Consider the following 23,859-nt stretch of genomic DNA (forward strand, 5'->3'; position numbering starts at 1 on the left):
TTTAAAGTTGCTTTTTTTGTACAGAATTTCAGCCTCTAAGTTACAGATAAAATATGCCATTAATTAACACGTACAGCATCGATTATCTGTGAATGTGTTGTTGGCTTTTTTAATTTAAAAAAACAAATGCTCCAATAGCAGAAAGATCAGCCGTTGTGGGCGCTCTCCTCATCCCTTTCCACGACGAAAGGGAAAGGATAAGGACGCCTCCGGCGACGTATTTTACATTCAAAACAGCTAACGTACTCGTATATTGTAACTATAAACAGCAATATTCATTTAGATTAACATCGTATTTTTAAAACGTTGTTTTTAAAGGGGTTTAAAAATCGTACAGAAATTGTTAATTTAATTCCAGTTACCCATCAGATGATAAGATATTTGTTGCGTAGCGGTACAGTTGTCCGAAACCATCGGCAACAACACTCATATTGTTTTTGGGAAAGTGCAACTTTGCTGTAGGTGCGCCACCTCGGGGTTAACACATGACTTGTATGTATACGGGCAATCTTTTCAGGTGCGAGCAATAAACTACCTATGAATATATTTCTTATTTTTATTCTGGAAAAAAAAACCCATGTTTACTAGGGATATCGATTGGCAGAGGTTGGATGTGTGTAAGATTTATATTATCAGTGATGAATGTTCCGTTTAGCTATTGAGTCAATTCCACATTATTATTGACATGGTTTCAGGCCGAGGGAAGGAGAAGGAAAGGGTGACATATTTCAGTTGGACCCATTATAATTGGGCTTGATAATGTCTTTCCTTTGTTTCTCCGAAACAATTTTCCTTTGTGTTTCCAGTGAATGTTTTAGTATTTCACATTACTGTACTTTTTTGTATCTTTCTCCATAATTATTGGCAATCAGTTAAGATTTCCTTAGACTGTTTTTTCGAGACACCTTTGTTTTTCCATTCCTGCCACGGGACCCATAATATGTTTTCAGATAGAGTTGAGTTGGATCGTATACATGTACATGTAGTTTGAATGTTTGGCATGTTGATGTGATGTGACGTGACGTGACGTGACATGGTGTGATTTGATTGACATTACATGGCGCCGTTATCTGATGTGCCGTGGCGTGATGGCGTGACAGGGTGTGACACGACGCATACACACACGACGGGACATGCAGTAATGTGACGTAACGGTTATGTGATTGACGTCGACGTGCGTGCGTTGTATGGTTACGGCGTTCGTGCATAATATTTTTTCAGTTATAGAGGAGAGAAAAAAAAACTTTCAGAAAATGTATGGGTTGATGGAGTAAAGTTTATCCATTGTTGTGGAAATAATAACTTGAAAATATGTCACCCTTCAAATCTTGCTTTTGTTTGCATCTCCATGTAAATGGGACATTGTACCTATCGCGAGTGTGAGCCAATCGTGTTGAATTTTACAAATTTTGAATTGCCGAAGTGTTTTATTTACCATTTCATAATTCATAGTCAGATCGACGATGTAGGACAGTTTGGTATGTATTGTTACATACAAGGAAGTGGTATTGTGTGTCTTTGCAGTAGACGTACGGATGGCTGCCCATGATATCGCCGGGCTACGAAACCACGTGGATATGTAAGCTACTTTCCCTTGCTCTCGGAGGGACACCGTCGAAACTAAGATATACATCTAATATTGTAACAGTTCCGTACTAAAAGTCAAACTAACTTATCCAGCAAATGTGACTGCTGTAGGCATTTCGGGGTAAATAAATAAGTGGAAGCTTGGGCAACTTTACGGTAATTTGATGGTGCTGAATTTAAAAAAAAAAAAAAGACAAAGCCTTCCAAGCGAAATTTTGAGATTTTACCCCTCAAAACTTGCATATAAATATTGATGTAAATATGACTTTTTGCAAAAAAATAAACAGACCATAACAATAAAATAAATTAGAATAAAAAGATAAACAGCCTTCAATAAAATGAGTAAAACCCCTTTTAAGCATCCAAAATGTTTTTTTCCCCATTTTGACCAGTTAAAATTATCTTTGCAGTAAAGCCTCAATAGTAGTCACCAGCGATAATATTTGTGAGGTGCTTTGGAAAGCGCTGTCACAGTATTTATTGGTAAATCCACGTGTATCGCACAGAATTTCGACCCGTATAGTCAGCAGCTGTGCGGCTGTTAAGCAACAATCATTAACCAATTCCTATCGACGGTAAAAGGAATAATGTTTCACATGATAAATTAACTCGGAACACTTTCACTTCTTTTTTTTCTCTTTTCACAGTAACCTAGACTCTTGCTTTTTATTAGTAATAGCTTACGTTCCCCAGGAAAAGTCAATGTAAACTTTGAACTATAGTTGGGCCATCAGTGTGGAATCACAGACAGGAAACTTGCCTGTTGTGGAATGGAATAAAAAAAGGCAGAAAATATGACGTGATAAATCGTTTATAATATTCTATTTTTGTCCTTTATCTCCGTCTGCTTATTTCATTTCAGTGGCCTTGAGGCGCCTGCGACCCAATTGGGACAGATCCCTGTGTGATAGCCAGAAATCAATTTAAACCCGTTTTGCTACCTGAGTCACTAAACTTCGCATAAATAGTACGATGCTCTGTGATTTTCAAGACTACAGGAGAAATACTTGAAACAGAATACTGATGTTTGTACAAGTCACCAATGCTGAAACTACCTACTAAATAACCCTAGCAATAATATGTTATTTTAAATTATTGCCATAAGCACTGTTATGATTGGCCTCTGTGTGGGATTTGCTTATTCCGAATACCAGCACTTGCTTCAACCGCAAATTAACAAATTTTGAAATAAAAATGTATTTCAAACGCAAGATTTGACGAAAACATTGAATGGATAGTAATTTTGTTTTATAGTTCGTGAAAATTTGAGAACTGACGTCTTGCGAAGTGACCATTTCTTGCTTTGCACATGGTGTGCTTCATACAAAAATGATCTTACATGTATTATAGATCCGACGTCGTAGTCAAGGGTGTTTAGATATACTTTGGCGAGATACCTTCCAGCTGTTTACATAAATTAATGATGTTGCAAACGCGGAGAACTTTTACAGAATTGTAGCTTCCAGCAACTGACCACACAATATGACGTTTGTCAGTCTGTGTAGATAGAAAATGTCAAGGCTATGACCAAGGACACGCTGCAAACACAATGCTGAGATAGATATCCTCAGTTATCAACAACAATGTACTTGATCGCAAGGGTGCATTAATAACTGATTGCCGTGCCAGGATATTGTTGTACGTGTACATTTCGGAGTTTCTCCTGTGTTCAAAGAATGCCCGGATGGAATCATATACTTGGCGTACGCTTACTCTGTAAACTGTATATGTAAATCGTAAATGTCGCCCTGCCAAAGACCTGGTCGCCACTAGCTTTATTGTATAGATCTGTACAAATTGGGCAGTTCGTGATTAATTTAAATTCTGAATAATTAGAAAATTCCAGTTAATTCGTTACGAAAATCTCGATACTTCACTTTCTGCGTTCCTTGCAGTGAAATCAGACCAGACTTGAAATGAATATTGTCATCGCCTATTAATCACTATGAATGTCGGAAATTCCATCGCATTAATCATAATTGAAATAAAAAACCCATCGTAATTCCCCTGTGTATTTTTAGAAGGTTGCTTATTGTCTGTAGAAATATCTATTCATTTGAAATGAAAGTATGTATGAATACATACACCCACACGGAAGAAGGTCTCGGATGTCTACAACAATGTTCCATTTCTACCTGACTGGTTTATTTGACACTGTCTGAACTTTTTAATTTGAAACCTATAATTATCAACCAGCAAACAACAATAAGCTGCAACCAAGCAAGGACGATTCTATCTCAAACGAGATCAATTTATCAACGATCAAACCCTTTTCAAAACAAACACCGATTTTCAGCTTCGATGGTACTAAAAGTGGGTGTTTGTTTTTCCATTGTACATGTTGTAAGAGCGTTGGCGACGCCTCTGTCTCGTCTCATACCGCCATACTGCACCGTCGTACGGTTTACTACTTCTAAAGCTTTGACGGCCTGGCGAGTTTATTATTAAGTTTTAGTTACTTTTGATAACGTGTAAAATGTTGTTGACATGCTATTATTGTTATATCAAAATTAAGAAATATTTCTGGTATCAACAGCGCGATCTTCAACTTCGTCTATGTGTAGTTAGTGTATGGATATGTGTTGTCTATTCCTACACATATATGTGGTTAGTGTATGGATATGTGTTGTCTATTCTTACACATATATGTAGTTAGTGTATGGATAGGTGTTGTCTATTCCTACACATATATGTAGTTAGTGTATGGATATGTGTTGTCTATTCCTACACATATATGTAGTTAGTGTATGGATATGTGTTGTCTATTCCTACACATATATGTAGTTAGTGTATGGATAGGTGTTGTCTATTCCTACACATATATGTAGTTAGTGTATGGATAGGTGTTGTCTATTCCTACACATATATGTAGTTAGTGTATGGATAGGTGTTGTCTATTCCTACACATATATGTAGTTAGTGTATGGATATGTGTTGTCTATTCCTACACATATATGTTTGAGCATTATGACTACTAATTCCTGTTACAGTGTTAGACGGACAAAAAACAAAAACAAATGACAATTGTGCATGATTGAAATCCGATTCTTGCAATCTCAAACTTCACAGGTATGTCAAGTTGCTATGGCTGTTTCTTCTGACGTTTTTAAAAGGAATAGGTTTTAGGTCATTCATCGACTTTATTATACAGTCGTCTTTGTTTGCCTATCTAATTTAAACATTCACAGTATATATCTGTCTGTCTGTCTGTCTGTCTGTCTGTCTGTCTGTCTGTCTGTCTGTCTGTCTGTCTGTCTGTCTGCCTGTCTGTCTGTCTGTCTGTCTGTCTCTGTCCCTGTCTGTCTGTCTGTCTGTCTGTCTGTCTGTCTCTGTCTGTCTCTCTCTATATCTCTCTGTCTCTGTCTCTGTCTCTGTCTCTGTCTCTCTCTCTCTGTCTCTCTCTCTCTCTCTCTCTCTCTCTCTCTCTCTCTCTCTCTCTCTCTCTCTCTCTCTCTCTCTCTCTCTCTCCTCTCTCCCTTGTGTATATATAAATGGTACTGGAAATAATAATCGACATTAGCCGTTAAGAAAGTTTAACCTAGAAAAGACTAAATACACAGTAAATCTCCTTGAACATTTGGGCTTGGCGTACTGACTACTTCAAGACAACGATTCGGGTCATGTAATTTCATTACAAATCATTGAAGGGAGCTCTTTATATATGGTGACATGTCGGTGAGTTGATTAAAGGGTAGGGTCATCCTTTCACTGATCAATCATTTGATACAATTACATAGCTAAGGTGCAAGGTGTCTGTTACAAGTACAAATAGACACTTGTTGTACATGTGTGAAAGAACATTTGAAAAAAGAAATTTACTGCCCTTCGGCTAAAACGGAAGGAAAATTGTCCACATCTGACGTCATATTATTGAACAGGGCGAAAGTAGTAAACGTTTGCCATAGTGTATGTATGTATGTATGTATGTATGTATGTATGTATGTATGTATGTATGTATGTATGTATGTATGTATGTATGTATGTATGTATGTATGTATGTATGTATGTATGTATGTATGTATGTGTGTGTGTATGTGTGTATGTGTGTGTGTGTATGTATGTATGTATGTATGTATGTATGTATGTATGTATGTATGTATGTATGTATGTATCTATGTATGTATCTATGTATGTATGTATCTATGTATGTATGTCTGCTGCTGTTGTTGCTGTTGTTGTTGTTGTTGTTGTTGTTGTTGTTCATAACGTCGGATTTTACATTTATTTATTCGGACTGTCTCACAAGTTCCATATGCATTTCTTTCTACATACATAGATACATCCATACATACATGCATACATACATACATACATACATACATACATACATACATACATACATACATACATACATACATACATACATACATACATACATACATACATACATACATACAAGCACATGAGAAACTATAAACTATGTTATAACGTTAGTTATAGTGTACCAATGCATTGATGGAAGGAGAGATGCATTGATTGACACATTGACATTCTCAGTTAAACCATAGGGGGAGATGGTTAAACAGACAAAATACGTCAATAAACACATCTATTACGTCGCATTGATAACAACTGTGACCGTCAACTGTGCGGTGGGAAGCCCATATCAAATGATTTGACAGAAGCGTAAAGTGGAACGGAAGTGAATATCGTTGACACTACACGATCAACGCTGTACAGAGATCACGATTCGACATTCCAATAACACACTTCTTATAACAAACGCTGCCAGCTACCATTACCATGATTACGGCATTTACATTAGGTTTGTTTACGATAAAACGATAAAGCATGTCTGTGGATGGCATGAACACAACGGTGCAATGGTTAACCTCTTAAAAGTTGATCAACATCGACATTTCGTGTTTGACAACAAAGTCAGCGACGTTGTGGTTAGAGATGAAAGTGGTTGTCATCTCTTAAACTCAAATAACAATTTACCCGGTGACATTTTATTATTTTCATCCCTACAAAATATAACCAGAAGTAAACCGAATGCCTCCCATTTGGCAAATATCATAGATTTTTGTTCCAACACATATTGTTGGAATGCAAAATTCTGAGCTATAGCTGTCATATATAATGTACCACTTAGTTCGAAGATTAATTACAAATGTATCAAATTTGAAGCTTGCATACGTAAGATATTGCCTAATTATCGAAAAATCATTAATTATCCAGATGAACCATTACGATTTTAAGTTACATCAACAGCTTTAAAGGACACATGCACTTCTTTACTATCAATGTATGTACTGAATTATCTGAAATTTAAAGCTGCATCTACAAACTTTATGTAAATTATAGTACATGTACATTTTGTTATGTTTGATATACGATGTACCAACTATGACATTTGAAGCTTGCATTCTAAGATATGGCCTAATTATCAAAAGTAATTAATTATGCAAATGACTTATTACTATCTAAATTTCTACAATTTTACACCAAAAAGTTGTTTTACTCAACTACTGTTAATGCACTAGCTTGAACCTACGTACAAAATCAAAATTACAATTTCCCAAATTGAACGTTTTCAAGAAATCATTTCTATCATGTGCAGTATAAACCTGACTGGTATTTATAATTAACATATCAATATCCTATAATTGTACTGTGCTGGATTTTAATGCCATTTACATTCATTTTTCGTTTCCTTTATTGTATGTATATCAGTGTTTTAGTCTTCAGTTGTCTATATTTTGCATGTAAGTTGTATTTTTGTCTCTTTGGGGGTGAAGCTGTAAGAGAAATTTCCGATGAGGACAATAAAGTTATATTGAATTGAATTATTGAATAAGCCTGTCTGTCTGTCTGTCTGTCTGTCTGTCTGTCTGTTATCCTCCCTGGATATGTTAATGATACCTTGCATATATCGTTATTAAATAGACTGTGTTTACGCATAGACCCTCCACCGTCTATGGTTACGGCATTGAATGACTGACTCAGCACTGAAGAAGACGAGTTTTATCGAAGTCGGTCAGTGATTCAACCAAAACAGGCTAAACAGCCCTAAAACAAGCTTAGGTTCCATTACAATTTGTGTTCATATCTTCGACAACAAGTCGTGCTTTATTGGAGCATTACATAACCTCCTTGTTAAAAGCGACGGTGAATGATTCTAAAAATAGAAACAACGCCAAATTTGAGATCAGAGCAGGAAATGCTACCTCAGTCGCTCTATTTTAAGACGTCTTTCCGGTTACTTTCACCCACGCATTTGATGCTTACAATTATATCACAATAGCGTATCGCATGCGACTCAAATTCCGGCGGAAAATACTACATCTGATCTAAAAGCTTGGTTATTTAGCCCAACACGAGCGATAAAGTACTTATATTTTAGATATGATACGGAATTCAGTGCATGGATCATATGTTTCACTCGCACGTCCCGGGTACAATTGTATTAGTACACGACCCATTCAGTTGTCGTCTGGTCGCAGACAAAGAAAAGAATTTCGTTTCTCCGTTTGTTATCTGTATGTGCAACACCGGGAAAAAAAGAACACAATACTTTCACCTCAGACAATCTAGTCATGATTATTGCTGCACGGATGTTACACTGCAGGTCAAAGGTGAAAGGAAACGAAGAGGAAAGAGTGTTATGATAGATAAGAACTACAAAGTTTCATATCCAACCTAATTTATGATAATTCATAAATTGTTTACACTGTCTGTTCTGCTTCTCACAGATGCTTGTGAAGTGCTGTGATTACGTAGATCGACGTATTGTGTCTCTCATTTTCACTTCGAAAAAAAGAAAAAAGTCGCGCGTGATCTAATATTCTATGCAAGAAATGTCATGTTACAAAACAATGGTGTTAGTATTATATATCTATTATTTATTAAACTTTATTTCGGGAAAGAAAAGAAGGCAACAACATTCAAAACATCTTATAGTTAAAACAGTCAGAAAAATAGATAAACACACACACACAACAAACACACACACACACACACGCACGCACGCACGCACGCACACACGCACGCACGCACGCACACACGCACGCACGCACGCACACACAGTGCATATGCAAACACCTGTGACATGTGTGACGTTTTGTGAATATTCGTAAATACCTAATAACACCATTATTTGTGTCATGACCAACCTTGAATAGAATGTTAGGTCTCAAGTGACTGTGAAAAGAAACACCTTTTATGATACGATCCGAGGATATCATAATTATGGTGTACAGTGTGAGCATCAAAATGGCTTTGTTACCAGTGGGTTTGTTTAGAATCAATTCCTGGGGTACACATCGTTTCTTCATATATGAAACCAGGTTTACCCAAATGTTTAACAGTTCCGAATTCGCTCGAATTGATTATGAACTGACGAGGGACTTGCCACTGGTATTGATTGGGTGTACTGCATGCCCTGCTGTTTTCTCATATTCCTTCAGATTTAGATGTAATCTTATCAGATACATGGAAAAAAGCCAACTAGGTGGTAAAATGCACATGGTGAAACCGGTTTATTTATATTCACATTGTAAATGTGTCCTACTGCTTAAAGTATTATATGTTATATACTACAATCCATATAAGATTGCTGTAAATGACTACAAGATGAAATATTAGTGTCAACAAACCACGTGATGATTGATGAGTGTTTGTAGTCGTTCGAACATTTTCCCCGTGTTTTTGTTTTAATCTAAATTCTACTGTATCCAAATGGAATACTTTTATCTAAACGCTTTCCAAACTGAATGTAATATTTTCCTTCAAGATTACTAGTACCTCAGACCAATATAGAAAATTTTCTACAACAATTTGAGCTAATTCATAATTATATATACACATCTGGGCTCTTGAACTCTTGTTGCCCCTTCTTTTCAACACAAATCTGGATAATTTTGTTGCTATAGCGATTACCGTGGTTGCAGCTGGACATGGCTTTTGAAATACGATGGTAGGGAAGTAATTGTAAGAAAATTACATTACATGTTATTCTTAGAAATACCTGGGGTACAATTATAGTGGTTTTTGTTTCATTTTGTCTGCTTGTTATTGTGTTCGGCAATACTAGGAAACTGTCGTACTTCCGCAAAACAAGACTTGAAATAAAATGACATTTTCAGAATTTTGAGTTGACTCAAACCCGTTAAAATTTAATATAAAGGAAAAAATTAACGAATTATCATATTTTAAGTTTATTTCTGCATTGAGTGGACACGGACGTGACTTTGTCTTTCCGTTTTGGAGATTGTATTTTCTCCGTTTTGTAGAATGTATTTTTCTCAGCTCGGTCGTTTCGTTGTTCCAGTCTACTCCCAGTTATAATGACCTTCTCTTTAGCAGTTTTAAAGAAGAAAATAGTACACGTATAAATACTTCACATCATTAAAATCATGTCAGGGAATTATAAAACTCTGTCTTTTGCGTAATTTTGTCTTTTAATTTGTCAATTGGCACAATTAGTCTGGACAACTTAGGTGGTGTATCACGTGACATGACTCGATTACATATACAGTGAAACTTTCCTTGTTCTGCAGGTAATCAATGCCAAGCTTAAGTCGTGTGTATTTTGTCGTATTTGCCAGTTGTCGACTCGGTCTAACCCTCTACAGTATCTCAGACAACTAACAGTCCTAGGATGGAAGTGATCATCGCCATTTGTACAGTATTAATATGGTTTCACATGTTTTACCATCTGTACAATGTTTTAATTCATTTTCAGCCCACTTTGCCCAATTTTCTCCTAAGTAACTGTCACCCAACCTACAAATTAGCCTCAATATCTTCATTATGTTATAAAAGAAACTAAAAATCCCTTGGTAAATTGTGTGATGATGTTTTTAATGTTTATATATAAGATTCAGAGATCAACTGCGTTACTGTGTAGATTACATGGATTCATCACATTCTCAAAATCATGGTATGATTTCTAATTTGTGATAGTATAGACTATTTAGCACGAGCCAAATTCTTTCATAATGCCGAGTCACGCTATCGTGTTTTATAACAAATCTTAATGGGAAATATGAACAAATGGAAAGAAAGTCGTGGTACGTTTGTTCCTAAAGACAATCCTTTCAAAACAACATGATCATAACCATGCACATGATCCTGACATAAGGCAAGCCCTCCAGCAGCTCGACCTTGAAATGTGTTTTCTTCTTCTGAATTCACGAAACTCCGTAAATATATAATGGCGGGCAATACATCAACGGATTTGTGATCGCTTTATGACAACTTATATACTTAATTGCCGCATGTATTTACAGACAAACAGAAATTTCTGTAGATTTTAAATCTCACGCAGATGCTCATTTGCTTACTTTAATTCTCTTTAAAGAATCGACTCGTTTTGGTTTCGACGGATGGAAAATACAGAAATTTTACTCAACTCAGTTCGGTATAAATTCGATCGTTAATGAACAGTTTTTGTTTGATTGTGCAGCTGTATGTTTAACTTTCAACAATAATCTGTTTGAACAACTATTTAGCTTCATATGCTCAATTTCTTCGAAAATATTTTTGAAGTTCCGGTTTGATTCCACAAACTTCTTTCTTACCGGGGTCGTATGACCATGGATGTATTAGGGGAGATACATCATACATCAATACAGATTCAAAGTAGTGTATTGTTATTATAACATGCTTCCCCCAATAGTTTTTTCAACCTATCAGTTTCGACTCTTGCAAGGTAAAGAAGTTTTTCACTATTATGAATAATTAATGTGAATCACGTGACTTTGTCGCCGTGAGGCGATCACGAGATCTGATTTTGTCGGAGTGAAATGTTCCGTGACACAGACCACAGACACAGCACTCACAGAGTTCGATCCAAAGAATATACATATCGTCGATCGGTGTAAGTCTGAGGTGTGAAGGCAGATCCCTCATCAAAAACTGTAAACTGTACACCGTGTTGATACTTCTGTTTGTATTTTTAAAAGAAAGTGTTTGTTCACATTCAAGAGCACGAAAATAGTTAACTGTGATCAACTCAAGTGGAAGATAGCCGTCAGACAAGTGCGAAAGTTTACAAGCCATTGGTAAATTACTGTTTGGAGTTAAACGGCATTAGGAGGTAATCATCGGGTCATCACACTAGGCTACGTAAATACTGTTGTTGCCTACTTTTTGCAGGCATCAAACATTTTCCCAATCGTGCATTTTACCCACCACTGTCAAAGTTACGTAAATATTATAGGAAAACACGTCATTCTTGCAGAGAAAGTTTAATTTGAACAAAGCAGCATGGCTTCACCAGTCCCTTCAGTAAATGATATCGACCCATCAGCTGAAAATGACATCGACATTGAACTTTCGCCATACTTGGACATGCCGCACTTTGTGAAAACTGTGGACGAAGACGGAAACTCTATCGAACTAGAAGCTGAAAACGAAGACATTAAAAAATCAACAATCCCAAACGGTGAAATTCTACGACAGAAACTTTTGGAACAAAAAGACGAAACAGTGCAGGAAGTGACTTTAATGAGTCCGCGTCGCGAGGAAGTTGTGAGTAAAATTGATTGGCGAAATGTTATTGCTATGGAAACGTGGTTGGATTTACGTCACCAAAACAATGAAAACACGCTGAAAGGGGACAATATAAAGAGAGTGGTGAGTCTGCCTTGGCAAGTACGCCCAGAGCTGTACCCTGGAACGTTCCACACGACTAGCGCTAACATGCCACCCTTGACATCAGCAGCGTTACTCGCAGCAAAAAGAAGAATTCACAGTGAGCGAACACCGTGGAAGACTCCACGTCGTATGTATACCAACACCAGGGAGCGATGGCGACAACAAAACGTAAATATCGCATTCAACGAGTTGAGAACATTGCTACCAACCCATCCACCCGATAAGAGACTAAGCAAGAACGAAATTCTGCGACTGACGATGAAATACATCACCTTCTTGACTAAGCTACGGGACGACCAAGAGAAAGAAGCTGGCATTGGAAATATGAGCGATTCGTTTACCGGTTCACCAGCATCCCACAGTTTTAACGTAACTCGTATAGAGTGCAGTGACGATGATAGAAGCGTACACGTTTCCCCGATCTCGTCACCATCATTTTCAAGTTGCAGTCAAGATAACAGTATAATATGTGATATCAATGAAGACGAGGTACATGATGATTTTTTCAATGGTCATATTGATATGAAGTGTTTCACGAACGCAAATCATACCACTAGTAGTACAAGAACCATTACCAAGGAATCACAGCATCTTTAAGACCACCGGGGACAAATGAATGTCTGCTTACGTAAACTGTGGTTTTCCTAGTACATGTAAACCAGGAAAAGTGACAGACTTTGATACAACCGACACGCGACACGCGACCGTCGAACTCCCGGATACATTGTAAGCAACCAAATCCAAAGGGACGAGGCAGCACTCCACATACGACGCCGTTTTGACCCATTGGACTTTCATAGGTGTATATACCCGACAGTTCAAACATTAATGAGCAATTTTAACACAAAGTGTTCACTTTCTGGAGCACAACGGTATGGAATTCAATAATTTTAAAGCACGTTTTTACAATAACTTTCTACACCATAGTGGTTTGTATATAATGTTACATGTATAGAAATTCTCTAAGATATCGCGAGGTTTTGCTAAGTTTTACCCTGATTGATTACTGTACTATGTGAGATAAAAGACATGATGTAATCCTTCTCAATCACTAGTGGGCTATAAATCTAGATTAAAATGAAGTAAACTGGAGACTTTAGTTGTTAGTATGTCTTTGTTCACGACAGAAGTCTAGTCTATTATGTTTCCCTCTTCCTTGCAATTGCACAATTTATACTCTTTTGTTCATGGTGCCAGTTCATAGCACAAACATAGAAAATTATTGTTTACCTGTTGTGCTCGTCATAAACAATAAAACTATAAATTTTAATGTCTCAGCCTGCTGTAATATTTCAATTTTGCGGAAGCCAATCTTGGAAATTTCTTTTCATAACAATTTCTTATCAGACTGATTGGCAAACAGACTATGGCACGTGTGGAAAATTAATACACGGATATACTTAGTATCAATTATCAGTGGAGACGGACGTTTACCAGACTTTTATCCTTCAACACTTGGTGGCGCCCTCACCTACTACCAATTCAACTTGGTTCGTCTACCGGATCTCGTGTACTCTCTTATAAGGAAGCGATATTCAAAATGTATTTGTCAATTTGCAAAGTTGTATATTTTAAGATTTTAACAAAACACCAATAAAGCAATAACGTTATAACATTGTATATTATTATTGTGTTATGGTTGTATCCATCCACCCACCGCCACCCACCCACCAATTCATTCATTCATCCACGACAAAGTAATTTGTTAAAAAAACTTGACAATATGCTAAGGAAGAAGAGGTAATAAAGGAAATCTAGCTGTATTTCTACGTCAGATTGAGTTTGAATAATGACTTATTATGTGAAGTCCAGTCACAAATGGTAGACTGGCACACAGATGATCGTGAAGTAAAGTATAACCAGCTTGTTACACCATAGACAGTGTCCATGGTTACACAAAGGTCGCTGAATATTAATGTATATCGGATTTTAAAGTGTTGTTTAAACGTTGTTTGAAAATATACAAGCATACAAGGGACAGAATACATGATAGGGGTATTTTCATTTTACATGATAGAGGTATTTTCATTTTACATATATGTAAGCTAAGGGAGTGTATATTTTTTTAACTTCGGAGGGGTATTTTTCATCAAAGTAATGAATTTTTTCGGTGATCCCCTTGTTAAAAAATGTATAAATTATTTCATAGATGGTCAACAAGATTGTGGACAGTTTCATTGTGTAAAACACTCCTGTTCACTGTAAAGTGTCCCAACCAACTGCATGGAATTGAGAGAAAAGAGACAGTGTGGATAACAGCAGAAGAGTAATAACTGCAACAGTCTTTAGTGGCGAGTCATTTTTTTTTAAATAAATGCATGACATCATAGGAGGCAATCGAACAAATAGACAAAGAGATAACACAAATCATTGCTGCTGTTCACATACAAACAACTCCAACAGATAGTACCAGTAGTGACACAGACAATAATGTGATTGGAATAATTGACAATGAGTGATAGTGACAGTGACAGTGACAGCGACAGTGACAGTTCATCTAGTAAATATGAATTACACGATGGCAGTGGTGGTGAATTCTTAGCTACTTGTATTGAGATAAAGTAAGGTAGAGAAATCAGAGAGTCGTGACTCATTTCATTTCAGTAAAATGTTCTAGTCATGGTGGGGGCGTATTCTCTTAATATCCCCCTAATGAAATATGAATATTATTTTTCGTTCTGAAAATTTCATTGTTAACCCCCCCCCCCCCCCCCAACCGGAGATCCTCTGGACACCCCTGGAGGTTAAAAGTGTACACTCCCCTAGATAATGCTTTCAAGTGTTCAAGTAGCTTTTCTGGGTTCGGGTCAAAATCTAATTTTTTTCTTCAAAAAATGGAAAAAAGAATTACAGGAGTGGTTTTTGTTTGAGACAACACAGCCTTTGTAAAAAAATGTAATGGATCAGCTTATCGCTTACACGTATATGCCGCTACGTAGACTTTTTTGAGTGGTGGTTGTGTGCACATGAGAAATGAAATGTTCAGCGACGAGAAGTATCGCGGGTGGTGGCAGTAGGGCCGGCAACTGATACCGCTTACCGCACTAGACTCGGCCTCCTAGTCTGTCACGCCTGAAGTCTGTACATATACTGTGTCTGTACCTGTGTTCAAATCAAGGCGCCTTTTTTATGTTGTGCGCCCTCATCGACGATTCTCTCACATTGAATAAAAAATGGCGGAAATGTTGTGATTGTTCTGTGTTTCATATCTGGACCAAAAACTGCAACTCTGCCATCGGCATATGTATAATTGTGGTTCAAATAGTTTTAGAGGACCTTAAATGCCGGAAAATCACCGCGTGCTATATATATTCGCCAACACAAGTATCTTTGCATTCTTTTTACACCACAGGAGACGGAGCTGAAACGTTGACATATTTTGCACTGTTTGTTGTGAATCGAATCAATACACCAGCCAGACTTCGCTGTCTGTTACCGTATGCTTGCACCATGAGTCGACAGAGCAAGAGGAAACGTCCTTCTACAGACTATGATTTCGAAGAGGAAGAGTTTACTCCAAGGAAATCATCAAAACGAGCCAAGAAAGCAACCGAGTCCGTTAGCAGTAAGTTGCATTGTTATTAGTATTGTAGTACATTGCATTGATGTCAATGATGATATTTCATACCATGTATGTATTACTGGGATCTCACTAATAATACATCCATGTTCATACCGAGACAGTGCCATGATGACCGCGGGTAGTACTCCAATATACCTTGTGTCCGTAAGTTTTCTCGAGAACATTGTCTCGGCAGGGAGAGGGGATGTGGGTGTAAAGATAGGGAAATTTGTGATAATTAATTATCCTCATACGTAAGATTACAGGTCTACACCTTTTGAGATGGAAAAGTCAGTTTTAGAATAAAATGTGCTATAACTGATCTGCTTAGGTAGCTTCAGGATTTCCAAGTTTTCTAAGTAAGCAATCATATGGGTTCCATGTTGCTAGTGGCATTGCACACAGCTATAGTATGTTTGACCTCAGATCACCAAACAAGGGTGGTCTGAGTTTCCAGTCGACTTTGAAATCACAGTCGTTGCATGCAACACACATTGTTGAGTTCTTTTCAATAGGTTCTTTTTGTATATATATCAACCGGTAGCATTTTACAACATTTGAAATTGAATATAACTGTTTGTGGTACTTCGTAGGTTTTGGTAGTGTATCAATGGAATCTAGTGATGAGAATTCAGATTGGCCATCCTATGATCAAAGCTTGAACAGACCTTCAAGAGTGAGAAAGAAATCAGCAAAACTCCTGGAAGCAGAGGAAGAAATCACTTTTGAGATGCCACATTATTCTGAACAGGGACGATCCTTGGAAAAGAAAGACAAGAAAGGGAAAAATAAGGAAGAAGAAATATTTTCACTGTATCAACATAAACCAATCCCAGAGTTAAAAATCAGTATTGGGAAAGAGAGGGAAGAGAAAGGAAGCAGTAAAAAGTCTAAAGAAAAAAAAAAGAAATCTAGTGACACCATGACAAGTTTGCCAACATACCAGACAACAGAAACATTACCAGAGACTAAACACAGAAGTTCTTCCAAAAAGAGTAAGAAAAATATACCATTGCCCTTTGAGAGTTATCCAGAAAGCCCAACTAAAGACAGTGGAATAAAACTAAAGTTGATTCTATCGCCAAAAGAAAAAGAAAAAAATGAACCATTCTATGAAATCAGTTCTCCAGAGGCTGAGATGCCACCTAGTGGAGAAAAAGAAAAAAAGAAAAAAAAGAAGAAAGAAAAAGAAAGTGTGAAAACAAAATTGACTTTTCAATCTGATGGAAGTCAGCAAAGTAGTATGTCTGAAATGGAACTGGGTATCATTGACCCCAAGAAAAGTAAAAAGAAAAAGAAAAAACATAGTGAGTTGGAAGAGAGACAGACTTTTGAAATGCAAATGGAACTATTACCAGAGGTGGTAGAAAAACCACCAAAGAAAAAACGAAAGAAGGGTCACACTGATTTAAGTGAACTGAGTGCAATTCCAGACTTTGAAGGACCTAGTCTTGTCATTGATGAAAAACCACACAAAGAAAAGAAAAAGAAACAAAAGAAAGATAAAAAAGAAAAAGAGAAAAAAGAGAAGAAAGAAAAATCAAAAGATAAAAGTAAGGATAGAATGAAAATCAAATTTAATGTTACTGAACATGAGCTTCACCCTGTTGGAGTTGAAAGTCAGAGAGCAGTCTTATCACAGAGTGGAGAGGATGTAAACCAACATATGATAACAATGTCTGGTCCTGGAACGGAGCATGTAGTAGATACATCTATTGCACAAACTGTGGAGAAAAAGAAGAAACCATCTAAGCCAAAGGAAAGGAAAGAAAAAAAGGACTCCAAGAAAGGAGATAAAAAAGGGAAGAAGGACAAGAAAGAAAAAGTAAGTTTGTTTATGGATTTGATACTACATTTGTATGCTTCTGAAATAATCTACATGTGGAAATAAATCTATGGTAATGATTGAATATAGTTTAACCCTTTCAGGACTAGAAACTTTCCCGCCAAAATTTTTGAACAAAAATTCTTGTTTCTCTGTAATTTTTGGAAAAAGATCAACTTTATTTCGACCAGAATTCAAGAAATATTACTTCCCAATGAAGTAATATTCTTAAATTTTAGAAAATGTTCTTACAATCAAGTTTCTATTTATTCCAATGTCGTCTCTAGGAATGAAAGGGTTAATTTTACATTTGGTAAATATGTATGTCCATTATGTTTCCTGTCAACTTTATACATCTGTATCTTTTGTGTCAACAGAGTAAGAAGCCGTTGTCAGCATACATGTTGTGGTGTAATCATTATAGATCCAAACTTGTAGCTGATAACCCAGGCATAGGTAAGTCATTGTCAGCATACATGTTGTGATGTAATCTCTACAGATCTAAACTGGTAGCTGATAATTCAGGCATAGGTAAGTCATTGTCAGTATACATGTTGTGATGTAATCACTATAGATCCAAACTTGTAGCTGATAACCCAGGCAATGGTTAAGTTGTTGTATCATGCAAGTTGTAAGTTATATCTTTATACCTGGTTTAAGTTCACTTAATTGCAAGTCAAATATGATTCAGTATGTAGAATATTATTGTACATACTCTTAAATGTGTAGCAACAGTTACTCTCAAAAGGTATAGACTCAGCTTGTGTCCCCTTCAATAATGTTGCAGATAAATTCAACACATGGTAATTTTTCTTTAGATTTTTCTACAATAAGTAAGAAGCTTGGTGCTATCTGGCAACAGTTATCAGAGAAAGAGAAAGGCAAATGGAAAAGGAAGCAAAAAGCACAGAAGACAAAACACAAGAATGTGCCTAATTTGTCCAAGAATAAACAAGAGTTGAAAGAGAAAGCTGCTAAACAGAAACCAGGAAGTCCAATCAGAAAGTCGTCCAGTCCATTGAGATGTAGTGATCCTAACACTGAACCCATTGATGTAGCAGCATATCTCAAACTACTAGGAGAATCTCTCAGTCTTGTTGGTCATAGACTGCAAGAACACCAGGTATATGAACTCTAAATGATTTGCCTTTCTAAATTCTAGCTTGAAGTCATTGCACTGTTGGGTCTAAATATCTGACCTATCAACTTATATCTTTGAGTTGATTAGCCTACAGTGGATGGCCTCGTAGCACCATCTGAAAATACTTGTTGATGTCACTGTCTTTGTATGGAGAAGGTTTGTCATAGGGGATTGTGGTGTGCATAGTTTACATGGTTTCTTGACTATAGACTCCAAGACATCCGAGCTTTTGTGAGATCCAGATGTATGACTCTTTATGGTGAAGTTCAGTATAATTTATAATGGGACAACTGAAGGGGTTCAAGGTACCTTACAGTGTTCAAATACATCTGTTCACAGTTCCATGTCTTCATTTGCTCTCTTGGTGTAGTACTTGTCATGGTATTGTCACAGACTAAACTGGTCATTGAAGGCGCCAAACCCTTGATGCAACAAACTTTACTCCTTGTATTTGTATATTTGACATGTTAATTCATGTTTGCAATGTCTGAATATGTGTATAAGTATGCATATTTTCAAAAATGAACATGTGAAATTATTAAATCATATTTGTACTCTTGATTGTAGGGTAATATTGAAGTTCATGGTAGTCTGTCAGTATTACTGGATTCTACACTGTGCGCACTGGGGCCATTGCTGTGTCTAACATCTCAAGTCAAAGAACTGGATGGCTGTCCGCACAACACACAGGTTAGTGATATACAGACACTAGTAGTGTCAATATCACAACACACTGTCTCCCTAAATAATAATGGCATTGTTTGAGGTCCAGCTGCATTTGTAGAATTTTTGAATTTTCTAAGTGATTGATAAAAAGTTGCTATAAAATGATATACATATTGTTAGGAAAAGTGAAAACTAGAAGTATACTGTTTTTCAAATGCAGGAGATTTCTGCTTTGTAATTTTGACATTAGAGATTATAGTATGTTTTCTATCATACTTATTCGTATTGATGAAAAAGTCCTTTTTTAAAGACCACATTTCATGAAAAAAAACTAAAGTGTTGTAATCTTGATCTTTTTTCCTCAACAGATCTCTGTATTGGAAAATATTGCATATATTATGCCAGGATTGTAAGGCAGACTTCTAAGGTTAAGCAGCTGTGGTGCTTTCAATGAATACTGCCCTCTCAGCTGTGGAGATTTCAATGAATACTGCCCTCTCATGTCAGCTTTTGTGATCAATAACAATGCGTGTCTGGCAGCCAGGGTGATCAAGCTGTTGTCCCAGTTCCATAAGATCAGTCTTTTGTTCACACTCAAAGAGCATTCCAAAGAGTCGTAGGAAATGCTGTAAGAAAATTTCTGAACCAAAATGACTGACCCCAGAAAGCAGTGCACTTTTGAGCAAACAAATCTGAATGTCGCCAAATTCAAGATGGTTATTCCTTTACAAGTGGAATGATAATGTATTACCCAAATTCACAGCTTTTCTCATTTTTGCACAGCAAATTTCCACCGATTTGTTGTGTTGTTGGTTGAGCATGGGTACTTGAAACTAAGCACATAGGACTGTGATTAGATGTAGTGATCCGTGACACTGCCCTCTGTGTCAGCCTATCCCGGTCCAGCCAGGTTTGGATAAGATAATACTGCCTGCTTCAAGTACTTGTTGTCATTCAAGTGTGTTTAACATCAGATTTCACTGTATGGGTTTTCTGGTTATGGATGAGTGTGTAATTCTGAATCAATACCAGTACACTGTAAAGAAGACATAATTTGTAACATCTATCACTGGTTTTTACATGAACTAGTTTTACACACTACAGAGAAACAACCTCCAATGATACCATAGCTAAAACTACCTTCATGGTCACCTGTCCTAGGACTAGCATAGCTCTATTGAGACTCAATATACTGTGGTCATGATGAACACTAGGGCTGAGTTCAGGATAAAAATGGGTTGTAATCTGTTAGATAGAATGTCCATGTCACAGGCACTGTGCTGCCCTAGAATGTCCATGTCACAGGAACTGTGCTGCACTAACTCTTGTCTACTATGAGAGCTAGTATAATTACTATACCAGTGACATGGATATTCTAGCTAACGGATCTGAAACCACTTTTATCGTGATCTCGGCCCTCATGTCTGAATTCACCCCTAGTTGTCATGTGTTTATTATACATGCAGTGTGAAAAGGAGACAGTTGAATTTGATGAAGTTAGACACATAACTAACATTATTCTACAGAGGTCATCTCAAATTACATCAACAATGACACTATACTGTAGAGAGGTACATGTGTATTCGCTGTCAAAAATTTGACAAGCACCTTTAATATCATCTATATATTTATCTATTACATGTAATAGACACTCAAGTCACTAGAATTTTTTAATTAAAAAAAAAAAACATCTGTTGTTCACATATGATTTGCATGAAATATAGTTTAGATAAAAGATATATGTTATGGTGACACAAAATGTTTGCCATGACTATACGTTATAGTGACACAAAATGTTGGCCATGACTAATATATAAGTTTTACAGAGCTGTAGAAAGAAGGCCTAACCAACTGCTTCCTATGGTATATTTCAACAATCTGTACATAAACTATTAAAGCAGAATAGTACGATAATGGAATGAACAAGTCAGATTTTGTGGAAAGTATTTGTGATATCGTTGATTTTTGTAGAACAATGTAAATAATTTGAGTGAAATCAGTCAGGAGTTACATTTTGTTGTTGTTAACAGAATCTAGTAGATGTAGGGGTACATTTGATAATAAATGACACTATACTTATTCCATATTATGGCTGTGTTTTGTGTTCTCTCAGGGCAAGAAGATTTGATGGAAACGTTATTGTTTTTGTGAAAGTATATTCCTTGCTTACATACACAAACCACTATTGAAAATATACTAATGTAAGAGTTTTGTCAGTACTCATCTTTGACTAGTAGTGACAAGACCCCTTATGTCAGTCATAATTTCCACAGCTGAACTGAGAAATAATATATTGGGAAATATTATCTAACTATGTGCAATGTTTCTTAATCTCGAGGGGAAGAAGAGAGCTAGTCTATGAATGCATTGCAGTCACTGTCAGCCTTGCAAAGTACATATTTCACTGAGTAAATAGCCAGTGTTTGCAAACAACTCTAACTAATGCAAGAACATTGTGGTGATATGTTTATTCTCAGTTTGGTAATGTGGAGAGAAATCACAAATATGATTACTATATTCACATATGTAGAATCAGAAACAATAAATTACAAGAGAATTGTAGAATCTATCCCCCAAAAAGCTGAAACCACAGACCATATGTCAGGATAGGTTTTATGCATGAAAAAGCTAGGGTAAGAAATTTGATGAAAAAATTACAAAAAAAGCAGTGGGTGGAGTCATAGACTGTCTATGGTGGAGTAGAATTAGAAATTTGATGAATTGATCTTTACAGATACAGTGTTTGGAATAGGTTAGAGTTACTGATGGACAGTGCTCTTACAGTATACATAGTATAGACTACTGGAGAGTCACCAACAACTGTACTGATAGATCGTAGACCCTCCCACCAACATTGGTGGTGGGGTGGGGGTGGGGGCTCTGTGGTGGAGTGTCTATGGATAGAAAATGTTATGAATTGTTCATTGCATTTGCAATGTTTGGGATACAGTTAAGAAAGGTTTTCAATATTTCTTAACATTTGCCATGGTTTGGGCTGGGGTTAGAAGTGTGGTGGGATCTTTACATATATACTGTTGACAAAGTATGACACAGTACAATATGTTACATCTCAACATGTGTCAATTATATTATATTGGGTCACAATGCTGTACTTCAGCTGTACATTTCACACATGTCAGGGTGTTGAAACAAAACAATAAGCTGAGTTCAAGCTGACACATTGCTATTGCAAGATTCATTATCATTCAAAGTTGACTTTGTAATTACAATTTCTTTTCTTACTATGTACATTATTCAACCTTTAAATTTACAAACAAATTAAGGCAACTTTCTTCCCATTGCTGAAATGTCAAGAGCTATAACTGTAAGCCTTTAGTGAAGTAGAGCATGGGATACAATTTGTCGTGTTCATTTTAGAAATGAGCTGTCATGTTGTGAGAACATAATCTGAACACCTACACCAAGAAGAGACAGCAGTCTCAACTGTATCACTTTATATAAACAATAATATACTATATGAAAGAACTTTGCACATGAATGAAAAGAAACTGGAAAGAAACTCATTGGTCAGTTACTGATCACTGATTACTGATCATAGTGTTTGAGGTTTTTGAATGAAATAATTCCTTGGGAACATGTGTAGCATGTCATTCATCACTTAAGGTTATAGACCACGTTCAATGTCCCTTGCTGATATTGGTTTGCAGTTAAGAAAGTAATGATTATACACATCCATAACTATACATTTTCTGAAAGCTCTTGATCCACTCTTTACAATGAAATTAGTAAAATTTGGTTTTATGTACTTCAGATCACGTGACCTCTACATACGTGATAATTTGCATGTTTGGTTCAACAAAAATTAGCTCCTTCAAATTTCGACCAACAATAGAAAACGACGCACAGTGTTTATCACCACGTCAGTGGCTACAAAACCGTGTCTCAGATTTTTCCTATCTGTTTTTGTAACGAAGATATATAAATAATAATAAATAGTGTCCAAATAAACCATGTATGTCTCATCTAAATCCGTCTTACTTTCGAACAAAAGACGCAATCAAAAATCTGAGACACGGTTTTGGAGCCACTGACGTGGTGAATAAGATCCTACTGTGTTTGTTATTGTCGGGTACTCTTTGAGGTTGCTAATTTCCACAAAGTAACGCAATTCTTTACAAAATGTAAACTTGAGAAAATGACAAAAACGTGTGTTTGAGTTGAAACAAACAAAAAACGTTTAACACATTCCTTACAGAAAAGTTGTAAGTGTCACATCCTTTATCACCTTCGAAAATTTGTTTTTTTCCATGTTATGACCATTCTATTGGCCAAAAAATATGAAATCTGTCAGTTCAAAGGTAGCCAACGCCCACTATTCGACATGCGATTTTGGCTATTCGGGTTAAAAATTAACTTCCTCATTTGCATATGTTTGCGAACAAATTGAGGGCGGAGCCTACTTCCTTTTATGGAAAGCAGAGTGTCAAGCTACGTTTTAGCGGTCTCAGGTTTTAT

The 23,859-nt window shown here is 36.5% G+C and overlaps 2 protein-coding genes across 2 annotated transcripts; both read left to right on the forward strand.

Annotated features, from left to right (window-relative positions):
- The first annotated feature begins 12,211 nt into the window (after positions 1-12,211).
- LOC144436748 (uncharacterized) lies at positions 12,212-13,129 on the forward strand. The gene has a single exon (XM_078125606.1). The coding sequence runs from the start codon at positions 12,235-12,237 to the stop codon at positions 12,784-12,786; it is 552 nt and encodes a 183-aa protein (XP_077981732.1). The 5' UTR covers positions 12,212-12,234; the 3' UTR covers positions 12,787-13,129.
- A 2,332-nt stretch (positions 13,130-15,461) lies between these two features.
- LOC144436619 (uncharacterized) lies at positions 15,462-20,441 on the forward strand. Its single transcript, XM_078125445.1, has 6 exons — positions 15,462-15,754; positions 16,345-17,576; positions 17,954-18,032; positions 18,395-18,699; positions 19,285-19,407; positions 19,752-20,441. Exons 1-6 carry the CDS (start codon positions 15,640-15,642, stop codon positions 19,794-19,796), a joined length of 1,899 nt encoding a protein of 632 aa, XP_077981571.1. The 5' UTR covers positions 15,462-15,639; the 3' UTR covers positions 19,797-20,441.
- Positions 20,442-23,859: the final 3,418 nt, after the last annotated feature.

Source organism: Glandiceps talaboti, chromosome 6 (assembly GCF_964340395.1).
Source record: "Glandiceps talaboti chromosome 6, keGlaTala1.1, whole genome shotgun sequence".
In the NCBI taxonomy this organism is placed as follows: Eukaryota; Metazoa; Hemichordata; class Enteropneusta; family Spengelidae; genus Glandiceps; species Glandiceps talaboti.

What these genes read in the sequence shown, in the direction of transcription:
- LOC144436619 (XM_078125445.1), top strand. Translation starts at nt 15,640, where the DNA reads ATGAGTCGACAGAGCAAGAGGAAACGTCCTTCTACAGACTATGATTTC. An exon ending in AGAAGGACAAGAAAGAAAAA is followed by an intron (nt 17,577 to 17,953) that starts GTAAGTTTGTTT and finishes TTGTGTCAACAG; the next exon opens with AGTAAGAAGCCGTTGTCAGC. An exon ending in AGCTGATAACCCAGGCATAG is followed by an intron (nt 18,033 to 18,394) that starts GTAAGTCATTGT and finishes ATTTTTCTTTAG; the next exon opens with ATTTTTCTACAATAAGTAAG.
- LOC144436748 (XM_078125606.1), top strand. Translation starts at nt 12,235, where the DNA reads ATGCCACCCTTGACATCAGCAGCGTTACTCGCAGCAAAAAGAAGAATT.